The sequence below is a fragment of the Thunnus albacares genome, chromosome 17, assembly GCF_914725855.1.
Source record: "Thunnus albacares chromosome 17, fThuAlb1.1, whole genome shotgun sequence".
In the NCBI taxonomy this organism is placed as follows: domain Eukaryota; kingdom Metazoa; phylum Chordata; class Actinopteri; order Scombriformes; family Scombridae; genus Thunnus; species Thunnus albacares.
This window is the reverse complement of record NC_058122.1, coordinates 25248450-25273749: the sequence shown is the minus strand read 5'-3', so window position 1 is coordinate 25273749 and position 25300 is coordinate 25248450. Positions and strand designations below refer to the sequence as shown.

General features: G+C 40.6%; 1 protein-coding gene across 1 annotated transcript in view; it reads right to left on the bottom strand.

Moving 5' to 3' along the window:
* si:ch73-281f12.4 (Ras-associating and dilute domain-containing protein-like) overlaps positions 1-23542 on the bottom strand; it is a 32151-nt gene extending 8609 nt beyond the window's left edge. Inside the window, exons 1-12 of the mRNA XM_044331757.1 lie at positions 22902-23542; positions 21099-21437; positions 20309-20544; positions 16492-16820; positions 13554-14249; positions 13287-13324; positions 10846-11015; positions 10635-10747; positions 6080-6299; positions 5116-5288; positions 1546-1690; positions 43-224 (exon numbers count right to left, since the gene is read on the bottom strand). Of these exons, the coding sequence (XP_044187692.1) occupies positions 43-224; positions 1546-1690; positions 5116-5288; positions 6080-6299; positions 10635-10747; positions 10846-11015; positions 13287-13324; positions 13554-14249; positions 16492-16820; positions 20309-20544; positions 21099-21437; positions 22902-23029 (2769 nt within the window). The 5' untranslated portion in view covers positions 23030-23542. The remainder of the gene's footprint in view (positions 1-42; positions 225-1545; positions 1691-5115; positions 5289-6079; positions 6300-10634; positions 10748-10845; positions 11016-13286; positions 13325-13553; positions 14250-16491; positions 16821-20308; positions 20545-21098; positions 21438-22901) is intronic.
* Between the last annotated feature and the right edge of the window lie 1758 nt (positions 23543-25300).

The following is a 25300-nucleotide window of genomic DNA, read 5'->3' as shown; positions in this document are numbered from 1 at the left end:
TCTCGTTATGCTGTTGAGCTCCGGGGTCACGGAGCTTGTTACCTGTTCCTCCACATCAGCTTCGGCTTGGGTTTCACCGCCGGGGAGCTGGCGTATGAACTCTTGCAGATGACCGAGCTGTTCAAACAGAGCGGGCTCCACGATCGGTTTACCGAGCTCCAGGTGAAACGTGCTGCTGGGCAGGATGAGCGGCGGGTGGTTGTCGAAGCTCTCCAGGATGTCGGCTGCAGGAAGAGAGAAAGGCCCGCCATCATACATCATGAATTAACCAACTTTCATTGCAGCTTTCTAATAAAAATAAATCTTGGAACTTGAAGTAAAGCTGGTGTATTTGGGGTTAACACTGAATTAAAGGTCATAAATAACGTACAGGGCTGCAGTCGCTGCTGTTTTAGCAGGCCGGACGCAGTGAAGTAAGAGGTGAAAACAGGTGAGAGCGAGGCGGACGCTCCCCCGCTGGGAGAGGTGGATTTGAGAGGCAACTGAGGACTGAAGCTGATTGGTGGAGACAGACTGACTTGGCAGGATTACTCTAGAGGAACATTCAGGCTGCTACTAAAAAAAGCCTGAGTGTGTTTTAATTTATAGTGTTCTTTAGCACAAACATACGGTCCAAATTAGTGTTTTAATGACATATTTCACTGAGATTAAAAAAGAAAAGAATAAACTGATTTTAACTGATTTTCACTCTCATGTTCACACGCATGTTAAAGTTATTTTGATTGTAATAAACTTTATTCATTTGCTGACATTTCAGCAGCATTGTACTTTCTTCAGAGCTCCTTTTTTTTATCAAGTTATTATAGTTAATGAACTCTCTATTGTGTATCATTAAGTCTTGTGCAGTCAAGCGAGGCTCCTTTCGGGTTTGAACATGCAAACTAAACAATAGATTGTTCTGATTCCTGCTGCAGGAGGAGTCTGGTTACCGCAGTTTATAGTAAACAGGGCCGTCTTGTGGCGAAGGAACGCTCAGAAAATGCTTTTGGTACGAGACAAAAAAGAGAGAAAACTGGGCAGAAGGTCGTTTCATCGTCAGGATTTTGCATCTTTGTTTTTTAACAAATCTGATTGTCACCTAGCTTTTATGATATTATAAATGCTGATAAATGAAAAGTGCATGATTTAGACTAAACTAAACTAAAGTTTAGCACTTGTAACAAATTAACTGATGATGACTAATCATTTATTTTCTATGCTGAGTACAATATTATTCAGATTAGTGCAGATTCTGAGTCAGGATGTTGTAGGGTGTTATTATTTTTATTCATCAAGTATTTGTTTACTCCATAAAATGCCAAAAAACAGCAAAAAAAAAAAATCACAATTTTGCCCGTCGCAATTCCCCAGAGCCCAGCGTGACATCTTTAAACTGTTTGTTTTGCATATGAGAGGCTGGAACCAGAGTCATTTTGGGCATTTTTGTTTGAAAAACGACTAAAACATCTGTTGAACATCAAAATAATTACTGTTTATTTCTCTGTTGATGGAATTATCGATCGACCGGCTAATGTTTTCATCTCTAGGGTGGTCTACGTGACTCACCCGTCCTGACGGCGTCCTCCGCGTCGTCCGGCGAGGGGCTCCATCCGGCGGGACAGGCTTTACCGGAGTTATACTCTCTCAGCATGTGGTGGAGCTGGGCAGGGTTCAGGGCCGCAAACTCGGTCCTCAGAGACGTCCAGGACGCCTGTACGGACATAAAACAACAAAGAAAACATGTAACGTTGAGCAACACGAGCAAATATGGGATTGTAAAAGAAAATCCATCGCTGTTTTAGTTTGAAGAACAAGCCACAAAAGCTCTTTGTAGTCATCATGAGAATAACAGGGTGGGAGAAACAAGCATTTTCCCATCCTGCTTTGTTTCCATATAAGGAAACACAGTCATCGCTACTCTCTCATTTGCATGCACAGCATTTAAACCAATTACATGATCTAGTAAATACTTTTTGTCCCCTCTCGCTAGATGTGGTAACAAAGTCTCTTGGGAAAGTATTTCTCAGCTTGAATGTGGATACAGTAGCACTTTAAGTTGTTTGTTATCGCTGCAGCTTTTCTTCTTGTGTTTGATTGAGTGCTGGATTTGCTAATTAACGCGTCGTTCTTGTTCTGCGCACCGTGAGAAGCGTAAACATTTATGTTATCTCTCCTCTGTGAGAGTCTTTATCATGAAATGACAACAAGAGAAAGACAATATTTGATCTTCGGATGCCTGTGGAAAGTAGCTTGAGGGTAAGGAAACAGGTGAGTCACTCGCCAGCGACGTTCATGTGATGACAAACATTATAAACATTACATCGTTCATTCAGTCAGTTTCAATTTGAATTGGTGGAAGTAAGAGTTTGCCCAGACATGTCAGGCCCACAATAGAAACCTCCAGCTAAATGTCGTCCCTGCCCTCCTCTCCTAACAGACGCCACACTGAGCTCAGCAGAAGTTTAAATGCTGCTTATAAACAGCAGGGAAACTGAAAAATGTCTGTTTGTTATGTCTGAGATTTAGCGTTTGGCAGCTGCAAATCTTAAAATAACTCCTCAGATGTTGTCTCCTCCATAACTGCTGGCAAAACAAAACAACGCCACATCCATCTGCTGTCATTTACAACCGTGCCAGCGAGGCACTTCATTTTTTTTTTTTTTTTTTTTTTTTTAAAGCCCAGAACTCCAGATGGAAAACTAAAAAAATCTGTCGAGGGTGTGTGCTCCGTTGTGGCAACCCCAAAAGTGACCTCATTACCAGGGGGGGAGGGATACATAAAACCACCAGCTTCTTAGCAACCATCCATTTCCCACGTACAGATGAGACACAGCCTTGGACGGTCGTGTCACGGTCAGGCTGGTGCTTGCTGATGGATCACGCTTTGAGTCACACAGTACAGTGGAAACAGGTGTCAACCTCCCCGAGTTCAACTAGGCCTCGTATCCTAACACAGTTCCTCCAAATACAGGAAGTGGATTCCACTGACATATCACTTTTAAATTAGTAATGTGGTTTTTTTTAAGACTGTCTTAATACCATACTGACGCTCCCACATGTACATGGAAATAACAATTCAGAGACGGTACGGAGAGCAGAATGGCGACCTCACTACTCTCCAAAGTCCAGCTGAAGCTAATACGAGGCTTCAGTGGTCTGTTAGCTGAATTTAATGTCTGTTCAGTATGAAACTGAAATTGAAAATGCGGTTTCTCTCTAAGCTGTGGTGGAGGGATACGTTCAGATAGTCACATGTAGGTTGTCTAGTTGTCTATTCTCACAGTAAACTTGAAAGTATTTTTGCAGTATTTTGTTCTTTAAACACAGATATTTCTGCTCTAATTCTGTGTTTGGAGTGTGTTAGTGAGAAGTTTCTGGGAATTCCCGATGTTTCTTTTGTTGTCCTTGACACCCTTTGATGTGTGCCACAGAATATGGTTTGAGTCTGCATCTCTCAAAGAAAAAAAAGGCAGCAGCAGATGTGTTTCACAGCTTTGAGAGATCCTGGAAGGACCGTGTTGTGGTTAATAGCTGTCAAGATGGAAATAAATAAACTGTTTGTGAGATTCAATGTATGTGGAACCTATTCCTTGTAGAAGAGGGTCATGGTCGTGCCATCAGTGATTCCTGACCTACCAACTAAACAGAACAGAAATTGAAAAAGATACATCCACATGCCCCATCTCACATTCATACAGCCCAACAGGAGTAATCTTAAACCTGCAATAACTGATTTTTTGGCCACTTAGGGGCAGTGGAAACATGTTGTGAACACACAACTGACGCTTCTCACGTTACAGCCTGTCCTTTGATCCGTTGTTATGATGACAAATATCCATTATAGCCACTTTAATTAACTTTACAATGTTCAGTAAGCTTCCCATCAACCCGAGCCAGTCGTAGCGCATCAACAACACGTGTTGCAACATGAAAACAAGTTAGCCAGCGGTTGAAATAGTTTGCTGAAAGTAAAAATAGTTGTGTCGTCTTTTCCTCAAACTGCCTCTCTGTTCTTAACTGACGTCTCATTGGTTTACAGCTGACAATGATCCCACATCAACATGCTGTTTAAATAAATAAATCACATTTACAAGCAGTGAAACCCAATCAGAAATATTCTCTGACTGCATTTATCTTGTAAAGTGGAGAAACAGTTACAGCTTATCTGAAAGGCTCATTTTTATGGTTTTACTGTACATACATAGTATATATTAGAGGCATTTTCTATTTATAACCTTTTCTATTGTAATACACAAGAACAGTAGCGTATCGTGACTCCACCACAGAAACATCCAACAGGTTCCACAACCTCTTTTTTTCCAGGTACCATAAACCTGTTAATCAGGAAAAGGTTTATATGACCTTGACCTGTGTACTTTTATGTGTTGATTCCTCTTTAAGACTCTAAATACCTCAGTGTTTAATAACCAGCTAAGTGAGAACTCAGCTTCCTCCTGCTGTACAGTGTAAACAAGATCTGAATGGGTAACCGAGAAAACATGTAGTTAAGGAGGAGGGATTAGGTGTTAAGTTGGCAAGGCAGCCCTGCGCAGTAAAAGCGAAACACATGTATGGTATTGTTTGAGTGATATAGTGTGTTATTCCTGATCATACACTGAAATGGAGGCTTTACAATGCATTAACTCTCATGTATTTGTCTGCCTTTTAACATTAAAAGGACATTTGCGCTCTCAGCCGCATGTTTCCGCTCAGTGAAATAGACGTTTTTTTACTGTATTTACACTTTTCTTTTCCCGCACGCTACTTCCTCATATCTGATCAAGATGCATTGTTGTTGCACGTGAGTTTTAGTGCCTCTCTTCTCATAAACCAATAACAGACTTCTGCAGACAATATTCCTCAGGTTTTATAGCGTTATTAGTCAGCGTCATCGCTAGGTTTGGCAACGATAAGGAGCTGTTGTTGTTGTTGTTGTTGCTGCAGTGGGAAGAGTTTAGTGAAGCTCTGATTTCCCAAAGATGGAAATTTTTCAACCTAATACATAAACATACATAACTGATTTTAACCTTTAAGACAATGAAAACATTCAGTCTGACGCAAAAGTGACTGGACTCTCGGGGCAACGGCTCACTCCTGGTAAGACAAACAGGAAAGGAGAAACGGATGTCCTCTGACCTGCATGAGGGTTTCTTTGGGTGTAGCCAGCAGATTGACAGCAGCAGAAAGCTTCTGGAAGAACTCGGTGGCCAGATCGCCCAGACTGATGCTCTGGATCCAGTCCATCAGCAGGTCCAGGTTGGCCCGGATCTGGACACCTCGGGACCACTGGTAGAACCCAGCGACCGATCCTGAACGACAAATCAGTTCTCAGTTAGATTGTTTCATGTGTGAACTGAGGCTCGTTTGACCTATCAGAGCAACCGGATTCTGGTTTTACAAAGAAAAAAAGAACGAGAAAAAGAAAAGAACATGTAATAGAAGAGGAAATAAACTGAAATGTCAATCTTAAATGCTCATTTGGAACAAAAAACTCTGGGGGAAAAGAATAAAATGGTGTTTTTATGGTGAAAATGGTCAAATATAAAGTTAAAGAACATCATAAAAAATCTGTGCCTGTTAGTAATCCCAGCCTGAAGTTTGAAAATAATAGCATGTTCTGCTACTCCTCAGTTATGGCATTGAAAACAAAAGTTAAACCAGGTTTAACAGGTTTCCTAAGCCAAGTTATTTTGATAGATGAGAAGTTCGAAACCAAAACTGATTTGTTTAGTTTGTCTAAAAATCAAAGTCTAAAAATTACAATTCAGTAGAAAGCTTATTATTTTTTACTTTCTTTACATTATCTTTTGTCATTTTTTGCCTTTATTTGACAGTCAAAAGCCCAGAGAGGCAGGAAACATGGGTAGAAAGAGGTGTAAGACATGCAATAAACGTCTGCAGCCAGAATCGAGCCGCGGTTATGTGGCGTGCGTCTCAACCAGCAGGCTACCATGGCACACCAGACAGTTAATTATCTAACATATAGACACAAGACTGGTATCAACCTTCTTATCTGCTTCTCAGAAAGAAAGCAAATAAGAGTGTTTTGCAAAAATACCGAACTATTCCTTTAACATGGGACAGTCGGCTGAGGTTTTACCTCTCTCCATGAGGGCGTTGAACAGCGACGCGTTGATGAAGAAGAACAGGTAGGCACAGAGTTGTAAAGAAATGTCTGGGTGCACCTGGAAGGCTGTGAGGAGCTTCAACGCCTCCTTCAGCACCTCCAGGATGCCGCTGAGTCCGTCAGGCATTCGCAGCTGGCCGCTCTCTGAGAACGGGTTCCCGTCCAGCAGACCCGGCAAGGCTGAATACATACTCTGTGGAGAGACGGGGATATGTTTGATGAACCTCTGGACTGGAAAATACCCACTTCTACCATCACCACTGCTAAAGCACCTCAGGAATCAGTTGTTGAGTATCATCGCTCACAAAAACATATAATCATGTTAAACATAGACACAACTTTCCTTTGCCTCCAGATGATTCCTGGTATTACCGTTTTAAGTGCAGTGCAATAAGGTTATAAGGACGGTCATGTTCTTTTTTGTCTCGTCTTGTTTTAGTGCTGCCACAGTACGTACAGAACATAATGACATAATGTCTCAAAGACAGGAAGGCATTCATGGAGCGCACAGGAAACCTTGCAGGAAAGCTTATGTTCCCCGACACAAAGGGCAACTGCAGGTACTTGAAAAGTGCAACCTACAGTCACACTACAGTTTCACTCATTTTAGATGTGTAAAACTGCACCAAATTCCCCAAAACAAGGATTAAAACACACAGGGAATTAAAATAAAACATCCCGGTACCTTTTGAAATTGTGGGTTTTAACATAAATCAATCAATAAATACATGAAACTACTGCTAAAAGAGTTACGAAAGACAATATGTAGATGAGGTTTTCTGGCAGCTGGTGGAGGAAGTAAAAGACTCTTAAAAAAGAAAACCTCTAGCTGTGAAAATGTAGCAACAGAGTCGGCAGTTCTACCGATCCCAGTGGGAATCAACAGCCTCGTCTGCAACTTTCAGCTGTTCACTGGTTTTGAATCACAATGGTTTCATTTATACAAAAGCTCTCAGCTCAGCACCAACATTAAATGAAGAAATTAAATAAATGAGTGTCTGGTGAAGAGAGTCAAACACCTAAAGAGACAAAAAGGATTGTTGAAGCAAACCAGAGCTTAAATACACAGAATACTGGACTTATTGGACCTCATTGACAACAGTTTCTAAATAGCGTTCACTTCAACAAACTCAGATTTACGTTACTGTAAATCCAACTTGGCGCCAAATAATACATGCCTTAAGTGTCAAGGTAATTTAACCTAAAACTATAATGTGGTGCTCTATTGGAAAATGCTCAGTATTTTTAACCATCAACTACCAACTGATGTGAATGCTTGAAGACATTATTATTAGCAGCATTACATTTGTCAGCTTGCTAGAAAGATGCCCATGCTGCTCTGTTCCTCCTAGATATAAAGGCAATCATAGAACATTAGCATAAGACCAAGATAAACCAACTATTTAAACTGCATTAACTGAATTTTTGGTCACGAAAACACTGATGTATCATCACTTTTTGAGTTGAAATGTTGAACTTGTTAGCAAACAGTTGCTTATTTCCACATCCAGCAGTTACGGAGCAACATTATCATTCATTTGGAGTCGTGTTTCTGTCCACCTGGTGAATGTAAGTCCAATATTCACTCTCTTTTAGCTCTGTTTCTGCTCTCTACCAACTCCTGAGGGAAATATCTGGCTCTTTAGCTGCTAAACGCTCCACTATGTTCACCAGCTAGTCTACAGCTAACTGTGTCTGTTTGCCATTTGGTGCTGAGCAGGTAGTGTACAGTGGCTTTTTAGTGCTTTCTCTCTGAAAACAGCTGCCTGAGCTGAAATGAGAGCACTGAGAGTGAATCAAAACAGTAAAGTTGCAGCTGGACAGCTAAACGATGAGCTGAAACTTGCTATAAACCTCCACGAAGCCAAGATTAAAGCTTTGAAGGGGTAAGTGTGTATTAAAGTCTATTTTCAGCTGTCTGGTGGTCAAAAATCACATAATACAGCTTTAAAAAATGCTAAATGTAGCATTTTAATAAGGGTAAGTGTTTGACAGAGAAACATGGATTTCACTCAGATATATTTGTATAAAAGTTCTGCAAACACAGCAGATCTTGTGAGCCGTTTTATTGAACACTAACTCCTTGTCAGTTCTCACTCAGATCCGGCTCTTATCACTTGTGCCTCTGACACAGTTCCGCCATTGTTTCAGTTGCATGACATCACCCGCTAGGTACACAAATACACAAACACACTCTCACACACCGTGACTAAGATAATGACCTCAGACAAACTGAGAGAGAGGCAATAAAGACGACAATAACCCTGCGTGCCTGAGGCGACAGATCAGCTGATGATTTACAGTGAAATTCAGCAGATCTACAGATTTTCCTCACATTTTTCCTTCTGTTGGCTCTACTCAGCACTCTATTGTGTTGTATTTAAATGCTGCATTAATGCCATCAAATGTTTCATGCAGTTTTATTTGTATTCTAATTTGAACAAACTTAGCCTGAAGAAAAAACAGAAGTGGTAAAAAAAAAAAAAGGTGTCTGTACATTATGAACAGTTGGTCACATTTCACAGGAAATTAACAAAAAGACCTTTTTCTCCTCCTCCCTTCCTCTGTTGGGTGTTTCTGTGACAACAGTTTGACTTCCTCTGCAGGAAACAGACTGCTTCTCATAGCTGCTAATCCTCCTCCTTACTCTACCAGAGTAACAGTTTCCACCAAGCATATTTATAAATAATGCATTAGCTAATTAAGACAGGAATTACAGCATAAGGTACTGCTGTTAATGAAGCTGAAACGGAGTTTCTGATTAACAAGAAAATGAGAAATAAATGTGACGGCAAGCTGAAAAACAACCTCATAAAGAAAAGGAAAGCCTTCAGCTGAGGTCGACTGAAGAACAGACTGTGCAGGTAAAATGACCTTTTTTCCCTCAGTTTTGTGCAGCACAAGTAATAGAAATATGCCTTCGAATTCAAAACAACAGCACAGACTGTTCCTATTTCCTTCAAGGGAGGGAAATTACTAAATGTGAACATCTACCAGCCGCTGACATATAAATGTTCAAATTCACCAGCCAACAGCCACTGCTTAACCAGCATTTGGCTGATGGCTGGTGTTGATTTCCCACCCTGTTCCTTCTCTCCTGTCCTTGAAGAGTTACTGTGCGGAGTGGTTGTGTTTTTTTTTTCCTACAGCCTCTGCTGTGAAGCGTCTGTGTTGTCATGTCAGCTAGATTCTGCAAAACAAACAGCCTTTAATAAGAAGCTTTAACATGGGGGAAAAAAATCACATAAATCCAGCCTGGGAGTGTCCTGTTGGGCTGTAAAAGAGGGAACTTGCCTGCTGTCACGTACTTCACACAACAAATCCAGAAGATGAATTTCCTGATTTTAAAAGGGTCCATATTTATATAACTTCTCAGAATTACACATCTAAAAAGCCAACTTAAAAAAGTCATTGCTGAGTGTGAAGGATGAGACATTCTGTACGCCTCGTTTGCAAAGTTCCTTCTACTTCCCCATCGAACTGACATCAGATTGTTCGCATATGCCCACAAACGGCCGTCTGTTCCGTAGTCTTTGTTGCTAAGGTTGTTGCTAAGGTTGTTGCTAAGGTTGTTCATGTTGTCCACTCGTGTATTTTGGATTGGATTCAGGCTCGAACATGTACAGATGTATGTGAGAAGTTAATTTTTTGAGTAAAGAACAAGAAAAAGAGGTGAAATCTTACTACTGCTGTTTGTTTATGTAGCCTCCAGAGCCACGATGGGCAGCTTCAAGGAATTAACCAATCAGAACAGAGTGGGCTCACTGGGCGGGGGGCCTTAATGAGAAGCTAAAACGGCCTGTTTCAGACAGAGGCTGAACTGAGGGGCTGAATAAAGGGCCAGTATAAGATAAATAAGGAGTTTTTTTAACTGTAAATCATACCAAGGTATTCCAGTAGAGCCCCAGAATATAAATATAAACCTGTAAATGATCATGATACGTCTTCTTTAAGAGGCTTCTGGAGCTTGAGAGCATTCAAAGTAATAAGAAAGGTTATAATAGCTTTTAATCTTATGTTTTCCTGTTAATTTGTCTTTTAGCAGTTTGATAAATATGGAGTTTGGTCCCTCTGACAGTTCATCAGTGCAACTGCGAGACTGAAAAAAGCCCTGAGATGTTCACATCCATACTGGTTCTCACCAAATCAGGCATTCTGGTTTTGCTATCCAACAGACCACTGTAACCTTGGGAGACAAGATTGTCTCTGTTTATATTCCAGTCAGTGGAAAAGACACCCCGCTCACTATCTCACAGGCCTTTCCTGAGTGAGAGTGCCAGACAAAAGTCGGTGTTTCCATTCTGTTATTGTGTTTTCTGTCTGGAATATACTCAATGAAAACAGAATGTGGTGTTTACACAGTTCAATTTCCTGCTTAACATGTGACCAACAGTCAGATTTAACAGGTCAAAAGGATGTGAAAATGTTGATGTCACTATAGTGTGTGTACATGCTTTGCTTTATTCTGTATGTTAAAGAACATAATGTATACAGTATATATGCTGTATATGTGTGTGTGGCAGCCAACCTTTGTTAGATAGTAGACAGACTGCTGGAAGGTGAACATGATGACTTCCTCCAGGACCGTCATGGCTTCTTCACAGGCTGTCCGAGTGGATAACATCTCAGAGTCCAGCAGACCTGCCATAAATACATTTTAATAATACATATTGTACTCTGACAGCTGTGAGCGTGACAGATGCAGTAAAGTTTGTTTTCACGTTGTGTTTTTTGCCCACCTTCGTCCTCCTGGTCCTGCCTCCAGGGCAGCAGCTGAGGGACTTCATGCTGGATGAAGTGCAGCAGTTCGATGGAGTTGGCCATCCACAGCACCAGCGGCTGCAGACCTGGGATCAGCTCATCCATGCTGAGCAGCTGCAGCTGCTCGGGCTGCCCGTCGTTGGAGCTCCTGATGTGAAAACACAGCAAGCTTAAGTTATAGTTTTACTGTACACTGTAAAAAATATGGAAAATATCTGAATATACTTTAAATTAAATTGTCAACAAGTTGTAGTGTCCTGTTGAGACACTGAAATAGCGACTTAGCTGTCATTATATCTAAAAAATAAAAAATTGTTAGGGCTTCAGCTAACAATTATTTTCATTATCATTGAATCTGTCGATTATTTTCTCGATGAATTGATTAGTTGTTTGGTCTATAAAATGTCAGAAAATTGTGAAAAATGTAGATCACTGTTTCCTAAAGCCCAAGATGCAACTTTGTTTTGTCCCGACCAACAGTCCACAACCCAAATATATTCAGTTTTTATCATAGAGGACTAAAGATACCAGAAAATATTCACATCTAAGAAGCTATAACCAGAAAATGTTGGCATTTTTTCTAAAAAATGACTCAAAATGATTAACCAGTTATCAGAATAGATGCTAATTTTCCAATGATTTCCTGTCTATAAATAGTGCTTCTGACTTACTGTACTGTTACTAGACTTTCCGTACATTTTAAAACATACATGTGATTTGACAACAGTATTCAGTGAGTCTGACTTCTGAATTAGTGAGTAATATTTGTGCATTTTGTTGTACAAGTGACACAATGGAAACCTGTGATTTCAAGAGGAAGTGAACATTTTTTTGTTTTATGAGAATTGAGTGAATGCAACAACACTAAAGTGAACAAAACTGTTTTGACCTACATTGATTTTACTTCCTCTTATATTTGTGCATATCAGCAAAAGTTTCACTGCAGTAGCACCTGACTGGTGCAACTGTTCACTTCTCATGAAAAACACAGCTGATAAAGCTGGTAGCACAGTCATCATGGAAAAACTCTCAGCTGATTTTAGTTTCTTAAAGAAGATAGAATGGGAAATGCTCTTATTGCACAACCTGCATTTAAGAGACCTCATTGGTTTCTGCAGAGCACATAGTATTAAAATCACTTTAATCTCTTAAACGCACCAAAGACGCCTTGGCGTCCTTGGCCGACATCACTGTCTTTCAGAGGCTGAAAGGCTCGGTTTTAAAGCTACAGAAGACACTGGTGTCATATGAAACTAGAAGGCTGAAGGCATCCGTTGGTACCATCTGCGTCATGCTAGCTTGTCGGGAAGGGAGCTAAATAACGCTCCAAAGTTAGGCTAAAGTTTGGTGAGGGAAAAACTGGCATGGCTATTTTCAAAGGGGTCCCTTGACCTCTCACCTCAAGATATCTGAACGAAAATGGGTTCTGTGGATACCCACTAGTCTCCCCATTACAGACATGCCCATTTTATGCTAATCCCATGCAGTTTTGGGCAAGAACCATGCAATTGTTTGCATGCAGTATAAATGTCTTATTTTTGCCTATTCTAAAACTGGTTTATTTGAATATTTCTGCATACTGGGGTCCCTAAACAGTCTTAAAATTGCATAAATTAGGTCTGACTGGAAGGCTGAGACTCTTGTGGATTCATTGAGCCCAATTGTATTCATGTATAATGATGTTAGTCCCCATAGTAGCCATTTCATTGTAGTGAGACCATTGTTTGAAACTTGACCTCACTCTATAAAATGAATTATTGTGACTTCTAGGATGATCACAGCCTCATGAAACTTTACAACCACAAAATAAAAAGACTGAGGGTATTCAGAGGATGTTTGGCTTTACCAGGTATATAGACAATAAGAGGGTTTCTGAGCAGCAGAAGTGCTCGCCATCCAATTGCCAAAAAATGCAGCTCTTACAGAAAACTCCAAATGTCAAAAGTTTTTTGGCACCAAATCACAGCATGAATTTTTCTGTGGTGTTCCACAAGGTCTTGGTGTTTTAATGTGGTATTTTGGAAGGATTTATTTGAATATGTGCCTAACCAAAACACAACGTTTATTACAGATTTATGAGTAGAAAAGCTTGATACACAGTGCTGAGCTGCATTTCAAATTAATTTTCAGGTTCCCAGTTTTCAGATGATGTATGACCACTTCTATGTAGCATATACTGTTAACCTGCTATCTCCCCTTAAAGATCCCCCTGCCCCCCCCTCTAAAAAAGACAAAAATGGGTCTATAATGGGAGGGACGGAGTAGAAGAAGTTAACTCCTCTTTTATTCTGACAGTAAGACTTGAGGTGTCAGGTGTTATATATCATCACAGGCAGCAGCTGCAGCTCTTCTCTCTGTGACAGGTCATTGTCGTGTATTTCTGGGCCATTCTGAAAACACTTGTGGTTTGTCTACTCACGTTTCTGGTTGGATTGCTGCAAGTTCCTTTGTCTTCTCCTGAGAGGGAGAACACATAAAGAAAATATTCATTTCATGCATGCATAACGTGCAAACATCAACCATCTTCTGTACATTACCTACAACCCTGATGGCACATTTGATTACTTTATATTCTTCGTCACACTCTGGGGAATACTGCGTTGAATGCACAGAGATGAACAAACTCTCTGGTACAAAAGCTCGATTATCTGATGGCAAAAAAGTCAGAGCAGAGTTTCATCCTTACCCACATAACCAGCTGGATCTGGCTGGCTATCCGGAGCAGCAGCTGTCTGAAGTGTGTGAGCTCAAACGTGGAGGCTGAGTGTTGGATGCAGAGGCTAAGCAGGAAAGCAGGTGTCAACTTTGGTTCATTCCCACTGGGGTCCAGCATTTCCAAAATCTCCTGTAGGACTCTTTCCTCCTGCTCCAGCTCATAGCTTAGCAAAGCCGCTGTGCCTTCCAGGTCCCTCCAACGAGGAGGTAAAGGCTTTCTCTGAAACCTTTTAACGGTCATAGAGGAACCGCATGATGAACAAGAGGATGATACCTTTGTATCAGAGTTCGGGCAGAGTCTTGTCATCCAGGGAGGGGTCTGGAGAGATCCTGATGTGCTTGTAGGATCCTTAAACATGAACAGGTAGTGTTTCCCCAAACCCACCAAGTCCCCTGGATTCAGTTCTACCTCCTCTTTCAGCAGAAAACCATTCCTGGTGACAGGAGCACCGTGGAGGGGCTTCAGCATTGTTAATGTCTTTCTGGGCTCCCCTGTGGAGGTCGGGTTGTTAGAGTCCAGGCGTCTGACGCAGCAGTGTTGGGGCAACACATCAGGAGCAAAGAGAAGGATGTCGACCTTTAACCTCTCCTCATCTTCTCCGTTACAGTGCTCCCTGCAGCAGCCGAAGATGGTGGTGGTCCCACTCATTAGATAGATGACGAAATCCTGCAAAAAAACATTGTTTTTAATTAATTATTTTCTATTATTTGCTGCCTAAACTATTCCAAATGACAGTCGATGTGTGATTTTCTTATGCAACATTTTTGGAAATCATCCAGCAGTGTGCGTGTTAGCAGCAGCAGGATCAGCTGGTAAGTACAGTCTGCGTTGGCAGTATGACGAGACAAGAATGGAAGGGCTTATGAGAGAGGCGTCAGTGATGTCAATGACCTCAGGGACACCACATTAAGACTATTAGTCGGGCGATGATACCGTATCATCTCTGCAGGTAGGAGACAAGCAGACTGAGAGGTCTGTGACAAGCAATGTAACGGCAGCACAGGTATGAAGATAGCGCTACTACAACACACGTTATCCCACATGATACTACATGTCAACAGATTTTGTTTGCAAAAAATGTATCACATCTCATGTTAAGTTATTTTTCTTTCATAAAATAAAGCTCACATCTCTTACTGTTTCAAAGCCAAATCAACAAGTTTTCAGAAATTGTTTTGAATATAATTTTCTGCCAGCAGCTAATATAATCTGTTATTTTGTTGGAGCTGCAACAGTAAGTCGATTAGTTGATTGTCAGAAAATGTATCTGCAACTTTAAGATAATCAATTCATCGTTTTAAACATTTTTTAAGCAAATATTTGCTAGTCCCAGCCTCTCACATGTTATGATTTGATGCTTTTTTTGTTATATATGATAGTAAACTGAATATCTTTGTGTTTTGGACTTTTGGTTGAATAAAACAAGCTATTTAAATAGATCACTCTGGGCTGTAGGAAGTTTAAACAAGCATTTTTCACTTTTTTCTTGCATTTTAAAGACGAAATGATTAACCAGTTTATCGAGAAAATAATCATTAGTTGCAGTTCCACCGGTTATTCTATAAAGACACAGTCTCAAAAACAAACGTTAGAGGTTTAACGTTTCCTGCAACAGGACCGCTGATACACTGCAGACCTGCCTCGTTCCTTTGGTTTGGCTTTGGGTTGACCTATTGTTGCAGAGTAAGATTAGGCCTGCTGTGGTGCTACCAGTATCCCGCACAGTCAGCAATCTCCACCAGCGGGGATAAACACCATTGCGAGAAAGAGAGCTTCCTGTTCCTGGGAATGGGCGGGGCCGAAGCCACAGCCTGACTCTCTGATTTACTGTGAAAAATGAGCTGTGTAAACAACACATCAACAGAGACAGTGTTGGAGGTGATATTTTTGAAAATGTTTTCATATGAGGGATAGTTTAAAGCCAGGATCAGGTATACTGGTATGTAGATTACAGTGCACCGGTTTACATGTCCTCATCCCACTGAGTTTGTTTATATGCTCTCAGAATAGCTCCCGTGTAGTTTAGAGCTTTATCCTTCTCTACAGTGTGTCTTTAATCAGGGTTATCTCCTTGTTTGGCCAAACGTCCTGGGCAGGTTTCCTTGTGACTGACTGTTCCTTGTCCTTTCACTGGGACATGCTGACAGACTGCCCGTCCTGTGTTGAACTTCCAGCAGAGAGTGTCACTTCTGTTTCCTCTACGGGACTCTGAGCCTGTGTAGGACAACAGGATCCCGAGTCCGTGCTGAGAAACCCACAGCGAAGCACAGAGTGTTTCCTTCCTCTCTGACCTGTTATAACACAGGTGACCAAAGCTCTACCCTCTGACTCTGGGATTTTCTCCTCCAGGTTCTTAACATAAGACATTCAATCCAATACTCTGATGAACTTGTTGTCTCTGCTTGTCTACAAACTGCCTGGAGACTCTCTCAAGGACCTTGAGAGTTCTTCAATGAATCAACTACAGTGACGTCTTAGTTAAGGCAATTTTATCTATGACGGATAAGAGGAACCATTCATTTAATTACAGCCATTATCACGTAACCTAAGTTTCTTCCCACATTTATTTTTAGGTGAAAGAAATTCTTCGTAGACTTCTCAAACTCATCGCTTAGTTTTACTCAAAAATAAACTGAATATTTTTTAATTTTGGACTGCTGTGTCACCTTGGATTAAGTAAAACTGTGAGATTTTTCACAATATTCAGACATATTATTGACCAAATGAGTCATCGATTTATCAGAAAGCTAATAATCAGATTAACTGATAAAGAAAACAATCATTAGATACAGCCCTACTTATCTGTTTAAGGTGATTACAACAATGTTTACCAATTCATTTGACAATTATACATGTTGAAAATGTTGTGTTATCTTCACATTAGCAGCACTTCCTCCCTCTCACTCACCTGTCTGTGGCTGTAGCCCTGAAGCAGCAGGAAGTAAGGGAAGTCAAAGGGTGGGTGAATGGAGTACTGGGTGGTGTTGTCGTCACTACTTTCCGTCTCCTCCTTCTCCATACCCAGCCGCAGGACTTCCTTGTCGGCCTCGGCCTCGGGATCCTCCCTGAGGGCGCTCTGCTGGGCCCGACTGGCCTCCTTCCCCATCGCTGACAGATCCATTTCACTCAGACTTCTCCAGATCCCGAGTCCGTCCACGTCCTCCCCGCTGCCGTCCACAAATAGCGAGGTCACTCTGGAGCGGCTCTTCTGCAGCTTACGAGCCTGAGCGTTGAGGCCTGGATTGAAAAGGAGACAGCGTGATATAGCGATGCCAGAACTGAGTAGTGTCTAGACCAAGCTGTACTGTTCATCAGAGCTGCAACCATTAGTCGATTTATTGGCGACTAGCTTAAAAAAATGGAATGATCCAAACATTTTGCTTCTAAAATTTGATGGTTTATGTTTTTCTTAGGTTTAGTATCTTTGGGTTTTGACCAAAACGAGACATGTGAAGATGCAACCTTTGACTTTGGGAAATTGCAGTGGTCATTATAATGTCTTAGACTCCCTGGTGACATATTCAAATGTCTCGTTTTGTCCCAGCGAAATCCAAACAAAAGCAGCAAATCCTCACATTCATGAGCGCCAAGACCAGCAAGTTTTTTTTGCATTTTTGTTTAAAAAATGACAAAAGCAACAAGTAATCGATTAGCTGCCAACTATTTAATTAACCGCCAACTGTTTTGATCATTCTGAGTCATTTTTTAAGAAAAAGAATTCTAATTCTCTGATTCCAGCTTCTCAAGCGTGAATACTTTCTGGTTTCTTTAGTCCTCTATGACAGTAAACTGAATATCTTTGGGTTTTGGACTGTTGGACATTTGAGGATGTCATTTTGGGCTTTGGGAAACGGTGATTGACATTGTTCACCATTTTATGGACCAAACAACTAATCCACTAATTGAGAAAATGATCGACAGATTAATCAATAATGAAAATAATTGTTAGTTGCAGCTCTAAACTAATCAATTAAACGACTAATCATTGCAGCTCTACTCATGATAAGACAGTGCCTAAACTGTTTGTGGCCACAATGTTGGCTAAATGGCAAAAGAAAAGAGCAAAAACTATCACAGAAAGGACAAATTATACAATATATTTCTATGGATCAACATTAAATTATTGCTGAGATTATATTTTAAAGTAAAACATATTCAGCTCAACACATATACAAAAATTAACAATGACCAAAACTCCCCTGAAAATCACTCTGGTCAATCAAACTGACTCCAACATAATGGTTCACTGCACTGGCACCAATTCAAACGAAACATAACCAGAGGAAAGAGAGGAAATGTGCAGGGAAAGTGAGCTGTGGCCACCTCTATCTGATACCAACAGCCGCTCTGTCGGCCCTGACGTAACACAAACACTATTCAGCTCATTTGAACCCATTAAGCACCATGGAATGTCCAAAGAGCCCGGCTTCACACCCGGCGCTCTGCCGCTCTTATCAGCTGTGGAAATGGGTGTTTTCCACATTGTTCACCCCCAGTGTGACAGACTGGGCTCAGTGCCTAAAAAACCCAAGGAGGTAAAGGGGCAGTTTCCCCCTGGTCAGTGAGAGGGTGGATCACACAGGAGGGAAACATGGGAACTGAAGCTGGACTGATAGAGGCTTATAAAGATCACTGCTGATGTTTTCAGACGAGAGTCATTGATTACTGATGTTGGATGATATTCAGATCTTCAAATTTGATCATATTCGTGCAGCAAAATGTAAGTTATCTCTGACAATCAGCATCAAGGCTTTAATGGGACTTATATGACTCATAATTAAAGATTTTGGGAAATCACCTTATTCTCTTTCTTGACAAGAGTAAGTTAAGAAAATTGATACCACTCTGTATGGAAAATATGAACCGCTTAGCTTAGTTTAGCACAAAGACTAGAAATGGGTGGGAACAGTTAGCCTGGATCTGTCTGCAGGTAACAAAATTCACCCGCTAACAGTGTGTGGGATGTTTTTTGGCCAGAACCAGTAATTTTTTGGAGTGTCCACTGGTGGCAAAAGAGCAGCGTTTATACTGGAGCTGCAACGATTAGATGATTAACTGATAAGTTGATAGACAGAAAATGAATCTACAACTTTTTATGATTATCAAATAATCGTTTTTGTAATTTTTTAAACAAATACGCCAAACATTTTCTGGTTTCAGCTGCTCAAATGTGATGATTCAATGCTTTTCTTTGTCATGCATGACAGTAAACTGTATATCTCTGGGTTTTGGACTGTTGATCAGACAAAATAAGACATTTGAAGACGTGACCTTTGACTCTAGGAAATTACAACAGATATTTTTCACTATTTTCTGGACTAAATGACTAATTGAGTAATTGAGAAAATAATCCTCAGATTAATTGATAATGACAACAATGGTTAGTTGTAGTCCTAGTTTATACACTTCAGTTTTTGTACGAATTAAACAAACAAGATTTACTGTGTTAATTAGTCAGCTTTACAGATGCTGGAAGGCTGATTTTGTTACCTTCAGACAGAGCCAGGCTAGCTGTTTCCCTTTGATTCCAGTCTTTGTGCTAAGCTAAGATAAGCAGCTGCCGGCTTCAGCTTCATATTTCCAGTAACAGATTCTCTCATCTAACTCTGGCCAATATGTCATTTTCCTAAAGATAATTTCCTTTAAAACTCACACATCTAAACCCAAACTAATGAAAAGTCTTTTCAGGGGTTTGGTTGAGCTACAGAAGCTATTTAATATGTCGGGTGTTTAAATATGGATAGGCCAATATGAGATTTTGAATATCAATAACAAAGAGTAGAATTAATATTTTAGACACTTGGCATATCATTGCAAAAAGAGAATAATAAAGAAGATTGGGTTAAAGAATAAAAAGCACCTTTTTCTAGATATAAATATTTGTTTCAGGACTACAGAAGACCATCTGCCAGCTTGTCCTGGACTGCTTTTATACTGGATGTTGTCAGCAGATAAATCACCCAAACTGATGAACTGGTATATGTGGAATACCCACTGATAAATATTAGCTCATCGATAATCACTCTATCTCTAGTTTAAACACAGAATTACCTCTCAAAAACAATTAAACATCAGTTTTTACGGCTGTGATCATGAGGGATCTCCAACATATCAGCAGCTCAAGACACAAACAGAACAAGGTTAATTAAAAAGCCAGTATTGGCAAAGCAATATACTGGTCTAAAGCAGATGAGAACCACAACAAACTTGTGCCAAAGTCAACAGGGCTGCACGGACTCCAGCGTGCAGGAAGTGAGCTCTGACAGAAAGAATAACACAGCAGTGAGTGGCCACATTCTGGCAGCTACAGGCCCAGTGGGAAGAGCTGCCCGGTGCCTCGAAAGCTTCACGGGGCCCTGATGGGCCCTTGCAATAAAACAAAGATAAGAGTGGGGCCGCTCTGACCTCCTCTATCCCTCACTGCAGCTTTTGTTTCCTCTTGACCTCTCTCACATGCCGGCCATCTCCTCTGTTCTAGCTGGTGATAAGCTGGACAATGAAGGCTGTTAGCCTGCAATAAGAGGCAAGGATAAAAGCTCCACATGCCACCACAACAGAGACTGAGTGATTGATTACCCAGGCGTAAGGATGTTAGGGTCACTGAGCTATGTCTACATCACTGAAAACGGTTAGATGTGCGCTTTTGAAAGAGTCTTGGGTTTCTGGAGAAGACCCCCTCCGAGAAACACATGAAGAAGACGTGGCTCTTTTCCACCTGCGTGTACCTGCTGTGACTGTGTCTCTGTCCTTTAAACTTTGCTCCTCGATGTTCGCTCGCAGCTGGATTTCGAAGCGTCTGGAGAAACCTTCCTTGGGTTTCCAAAGCGACTGAAGCATGAGGGGTTTCTCGTTGTCTCCCACCACACGGAAACACTCCCTCTTCCACTGGTTATCTGCACCCGTCTGGCCAATCACGTCACACAACACGTAATCGTTGGCGTCTTCTTTTTCCAGGCAGTACCTAAACAAGAAAAGTAGAAATTCAGACGGTGTAACTATTGATAACAAACAAATCCACACATGTGAGAAGCTGGAACAAGGAACTGTTTAGCACTTTTGCTGGAAAAAAAAAACTTAAATAATTAATTATTTATCAAAATAGTTCCTTAATAGTGATATTTTGTTGATCAACCAATCGATTCATTGCTTCAGCTCTATTGCTAAACTTCAGCAATTGAACATTTGAGCATCCTGATGTTTGCTTTTAACACCCTCATGGAGTTGCTAGCATGGCTGGACCATCACTGCAAAAAATATCAAATCTTTAAGAAAATCAAGCTCTACAGTTGAGCAAAGGTGAGAAATATGCTGTGCGGTTTATTTTATATCTAAAACACTTTGATTTAACAGCTGTTCACACGTTGTAGGAGTTTTGAAAGGCAATGAGTCACATCATTAGACCCAATCAATCCTTAGTAGAGTTTTTCCAGACACTGAAAGATAACAGTCTGAGTTTGCGAGGCTAACATCTCTCTCAAATCTAAAATATAACACAAGTCTCATGAAAGCTCTCACCTGTCCAAGGCCTCCTTCACCAGTTCCTTTGCACTGGACTGTGTGGTGGCCAGCACGCTCTTGTAGTTGGTCCCCTGGCAGATGTCGCTGCCAAAGATCTTGAGGATGCCGGGGACAGACATTTGGCTGGACAGCTCGGCCGGGTCGTCCGCAGCCTGGAGGTCTCCAGCCAGCGTCCCGCTGCTCAACGCTTGGCCACGGCGTCCACTGTCCCGTAGGTTGGGGCTGTAGTTGAAAACAGTTGAAAGTCTGTTGTTGTGCCGGCGGATTTTGCTCTTGGCTGGCTGCCGGACACCCGTGCTCTCTGTGGAGCGGACAGTGCTGTCCGAGTTGTTGGACCTGAGAGGGATCAGAGGAAAAGATGGTGAGATAATGTACACGATGCGATGCCCTGAACGTACACAATAAAAGAATCAGCCGTTCTGCGTGTGTGTGTACCATTTGTGTGGATCCTGTATGCTCAGACAGGTCAAACGCTGTCCGTACACACAATACACACTGATTTATATGTATGGGTAAATAAACTATGACCTCAAAGCTGATCATCATAAGGCAGTGACTTTCCACCATAATACTCTTTTCAGTAGGGTCTGCAACTAACTTATTTTCATTATTGATTAATCTGCTGATTATTTGTTCCTCAATAAATCGATTAATTTGTCCATAAAACATCAGAAAACTGTCAAAAATGTCCATTACGATTTCCTGCAGCCCGAGGTGATGTTATCAAATGTCTTGATTGTCTAAGATCCAAATATATTCAATTACTACAACGTTAAGACATTGTAAACTATCAAATGTTTGGCATTTTTGCTTGAAAAAGGTAGTCTGAAATGATGAACTTCTTAGCTGAATTGTGCATCAGCTTTATAACATACTATACTGCAGTTTTTAAGTGTTTATTTATGTATTTGTCAAGAATTATAACTCATGTTGTGAGGTATCCTTACTGTAAGTGGAGGCTGGTGTATAAACTTAGTAAAAAATTACAATATAGTAAAATATAGTTGTAATAATGCTGAGTATGTCTTCATAGGAGAAGTTGTGACAAATACTGTACATTAATAAACACTTAAAATGTCTTTATGTCTGCATACAACAACATTATAGTATGTTATATTAAATTTTATATCATGCTTATAAATGCTTCATAGAGGGGGTTAAAGGACAGGTTCACAGTTTTTCAAGTGTGTCTTAAAACAGCAGTCAGGTGCACATATGAGAAGTGAAAGAGGTTTTTCCTCGCTGTAATCATTCCTCCTGTTCATACTGGCTGTTAAAAGATCCCCTTCAAATGTGCTTTCAATGTAAGTGATGGAGGCCAAAATCCACAGTGTGTCCACACAGTCATTTAGTGCAAAAATGTATTTAAAAGATGATGTGAAACTTATATGAGGCTTCAGCATCTGCCACATTTACAGTCTTTTTTAACATCATCGTCCCTCTTTTTGTTTCCTCAGTTTCCCTGTTGAGCTGCTGGTAACAAAAAGAGGGACTTTGGCACTAAAAAGACTGTAATGTTGAAAGATATCTACTTGATTTGACTTGATCTGAAGCTTCATATTACCTTCAGATAAACTTTTAAATACATTTTCGCACAGAAGGAGGACTGTGGATTTTTGGCTCCCATCACTTCCATTGTAAGTGCATTATGAAGGGATCTTCTAATGGTCTGTGTGAACGGGAGGAATGATTACAGCAAGAAAAACATGCTTCAATGTTTATTTGGGCTCCTGACTGCTGTTTTAAGACAGACTTGAAACATGGTGAACTCGTCCTTTGAAGTGGATTTTATAGACTTACTGGACAGATCCATTGCTGGGTTTCCTCCCCAGCTTGGCCAGGCGCTTCTTTGGAGAACGGATCAGTAAACCCACAGGGAAGTTCAGGGCTTGTTTATTTACGTGGCTGCTTCTCTCCTCCGAAATCATTTTTAGTTTTCAGTTCACGTAAACACAACAAAACTACTGAAACAGTCGAGATGACAAGAAAATAGCATTATTCGCGACTAGATGTTAAAAACCTTTCGGGATCAGAAGTGTCCGGTTCCACCTCGGAAAAAAAAACCGTCAAAAATTAAAAAAAAGTATTCCAACAGTGTAGTGTTTATGTATCCATTAGATATAAAAGTTATTAAAAATGTTAGTAGTGAGATGAGCTAACGTTATATTCCCACATAAGTTAGAGGAAAACCAAAAGAGCGCCGGTACGTTACTTCAAACTTCCAACTTTTCCTGAAGATAAAATCCAAACTGGGAAAATTCAGCAGCAAACGAAGAAGACGTGGAGATATTTTCACACACAGTTTGTCCGTGTCTGGCTGGAGGCAGTTGGAAAACGGTCCGGTCCATAATGACAGTTGGAGATCCGTTAACTCCGCCGGGGAGCGAAGAGCGGACTGAATGAAAGGCAACCTGCTGCTGCTGGGGTCGCGAGCTACTACAGCTGACGTCACTGAGGCATCACGCGCATGGTCAGCGAAGAGGCGGGACAAATGATTAACACACACGCACACACAGGCTCGCATTTGTACTTCTATCCTTGTGAGGACCGTCATTCATTAACCCCTTATTCTAACTTTAACCATCACAACTAAATGTCTAACCCGAAACATTACCCTAAATTGAACTTAAACCTAATTAAAACCTTCACCCTAAAATCAATCCTTAACCCCACAAATAGCCTTCTGAATATATGTGCCAAAGTGAGGACCGGCTAAAATGTCCCCACAAGTCTAAAAGTCTAATTAGTCCTCACAAAGACAGACATACAGGTACACACACATAGACACACATAGAGAGAAAGAGGGGACCTATAGGCCCAAGCACTATGTCCTCCTTAAAATTTTAAGTGAAATAAGGTATATATGACATGTAGATAACACTTTATTTTAAGGGACCCATATTTTCCTATCATTTCCAATAAATTAACTGATATTCAACTGGTTCAACTGTATGTTTTTAGGAAGATTCCTGGAAAGAACAATATAATTTGGTACTAATTATATGAGATACAAAGACATTGTTCAAAGCACCATTTCACTGATTTTCAACCTTATCTCTAGCTATCCGAATTACAGATATAGTGTGTAGGAGCCATGAATGGATTTATTGTGAATTTAGAATGAATTGTAAATTAGTAATTTTGTGATGGTTTATATTTTTGGTTATTTTGGTTTATTTGTTATTGCACAATCATAGTGATTGATAATCAGGTCACATTGATGTGATATACATATAGTTAAAATAAGCACCTGTTCACTTGCATGGTGGTGGGTAAGAAAGAGAGAGAGGGTGAGTGGGTTGCTGTATTTTTTTGTTGACCGCTGTTTTTGCCTCTGATCACTGTGATTATTTTGAGTATATGATGTGTACATTATAATAAGTTGATCTTTTTCATTAATAAAGGTTATTAGACATATTTTTTTTACCTCAGTGATTCTTTTTAGTAACACATCAGACAATCAGCAAACAAGGCCTTACCTCAGCCTCTCAGTGACTTTTTACTTTGTTTCCAGTAGTGGCTACATGATGTGATAAACGTCTGCAGTTGTTGCTGATGTTCTCTGTGTCTCTGGGGCACAGCTACAAAATCTGTTGTTCTTTCAGCACCAGTGCCGTCATTTGATTTGTACAGTGACGTAGTTGGGGGGGGGGGGGGGGAGAACTACAGGCTATTTCAGCTTGGATTTCTAGTCCCTGCCTCTACATAGCCAGGATCGTGCTCTAGATGCTGCACAAAAGCAAAACTTCCTTGTTCTCTTTGCAAGAGCAACAGCTGCTTTTAAACTCAACACAATTAACTTTAAAGAAAATTCTAAGAAAAATTTTTAAAAAAGTATTACTGCACAAACAAGATTGTTTTTGCTAATTCTATATTGAAATCATATTGAAAATAACAGAGTACTCCGGTAATTCAGTAATGCACTTCCATAAAGGTTCATAAGAGCTCATAAGATGCAGAATGAGCTCCTAAAATGCTGGATCCTCCAAAAATACTCCAATAATACAAAATAAAAGGACTCTTTCATTACACCACCCTTTCTCCCTCTCACTTCTTTCAAACGCCACACCTCCTGTTTGTAACATAAGCTTTCTGTTAAGGAAGTTAAGTCTCAAGCCCAGATAACCCTGATGACAGTGTTGTTTTATTAGACTTGATGAAGCTGTTTTTACAGACTGACTTGTACTCCTACGCATTGA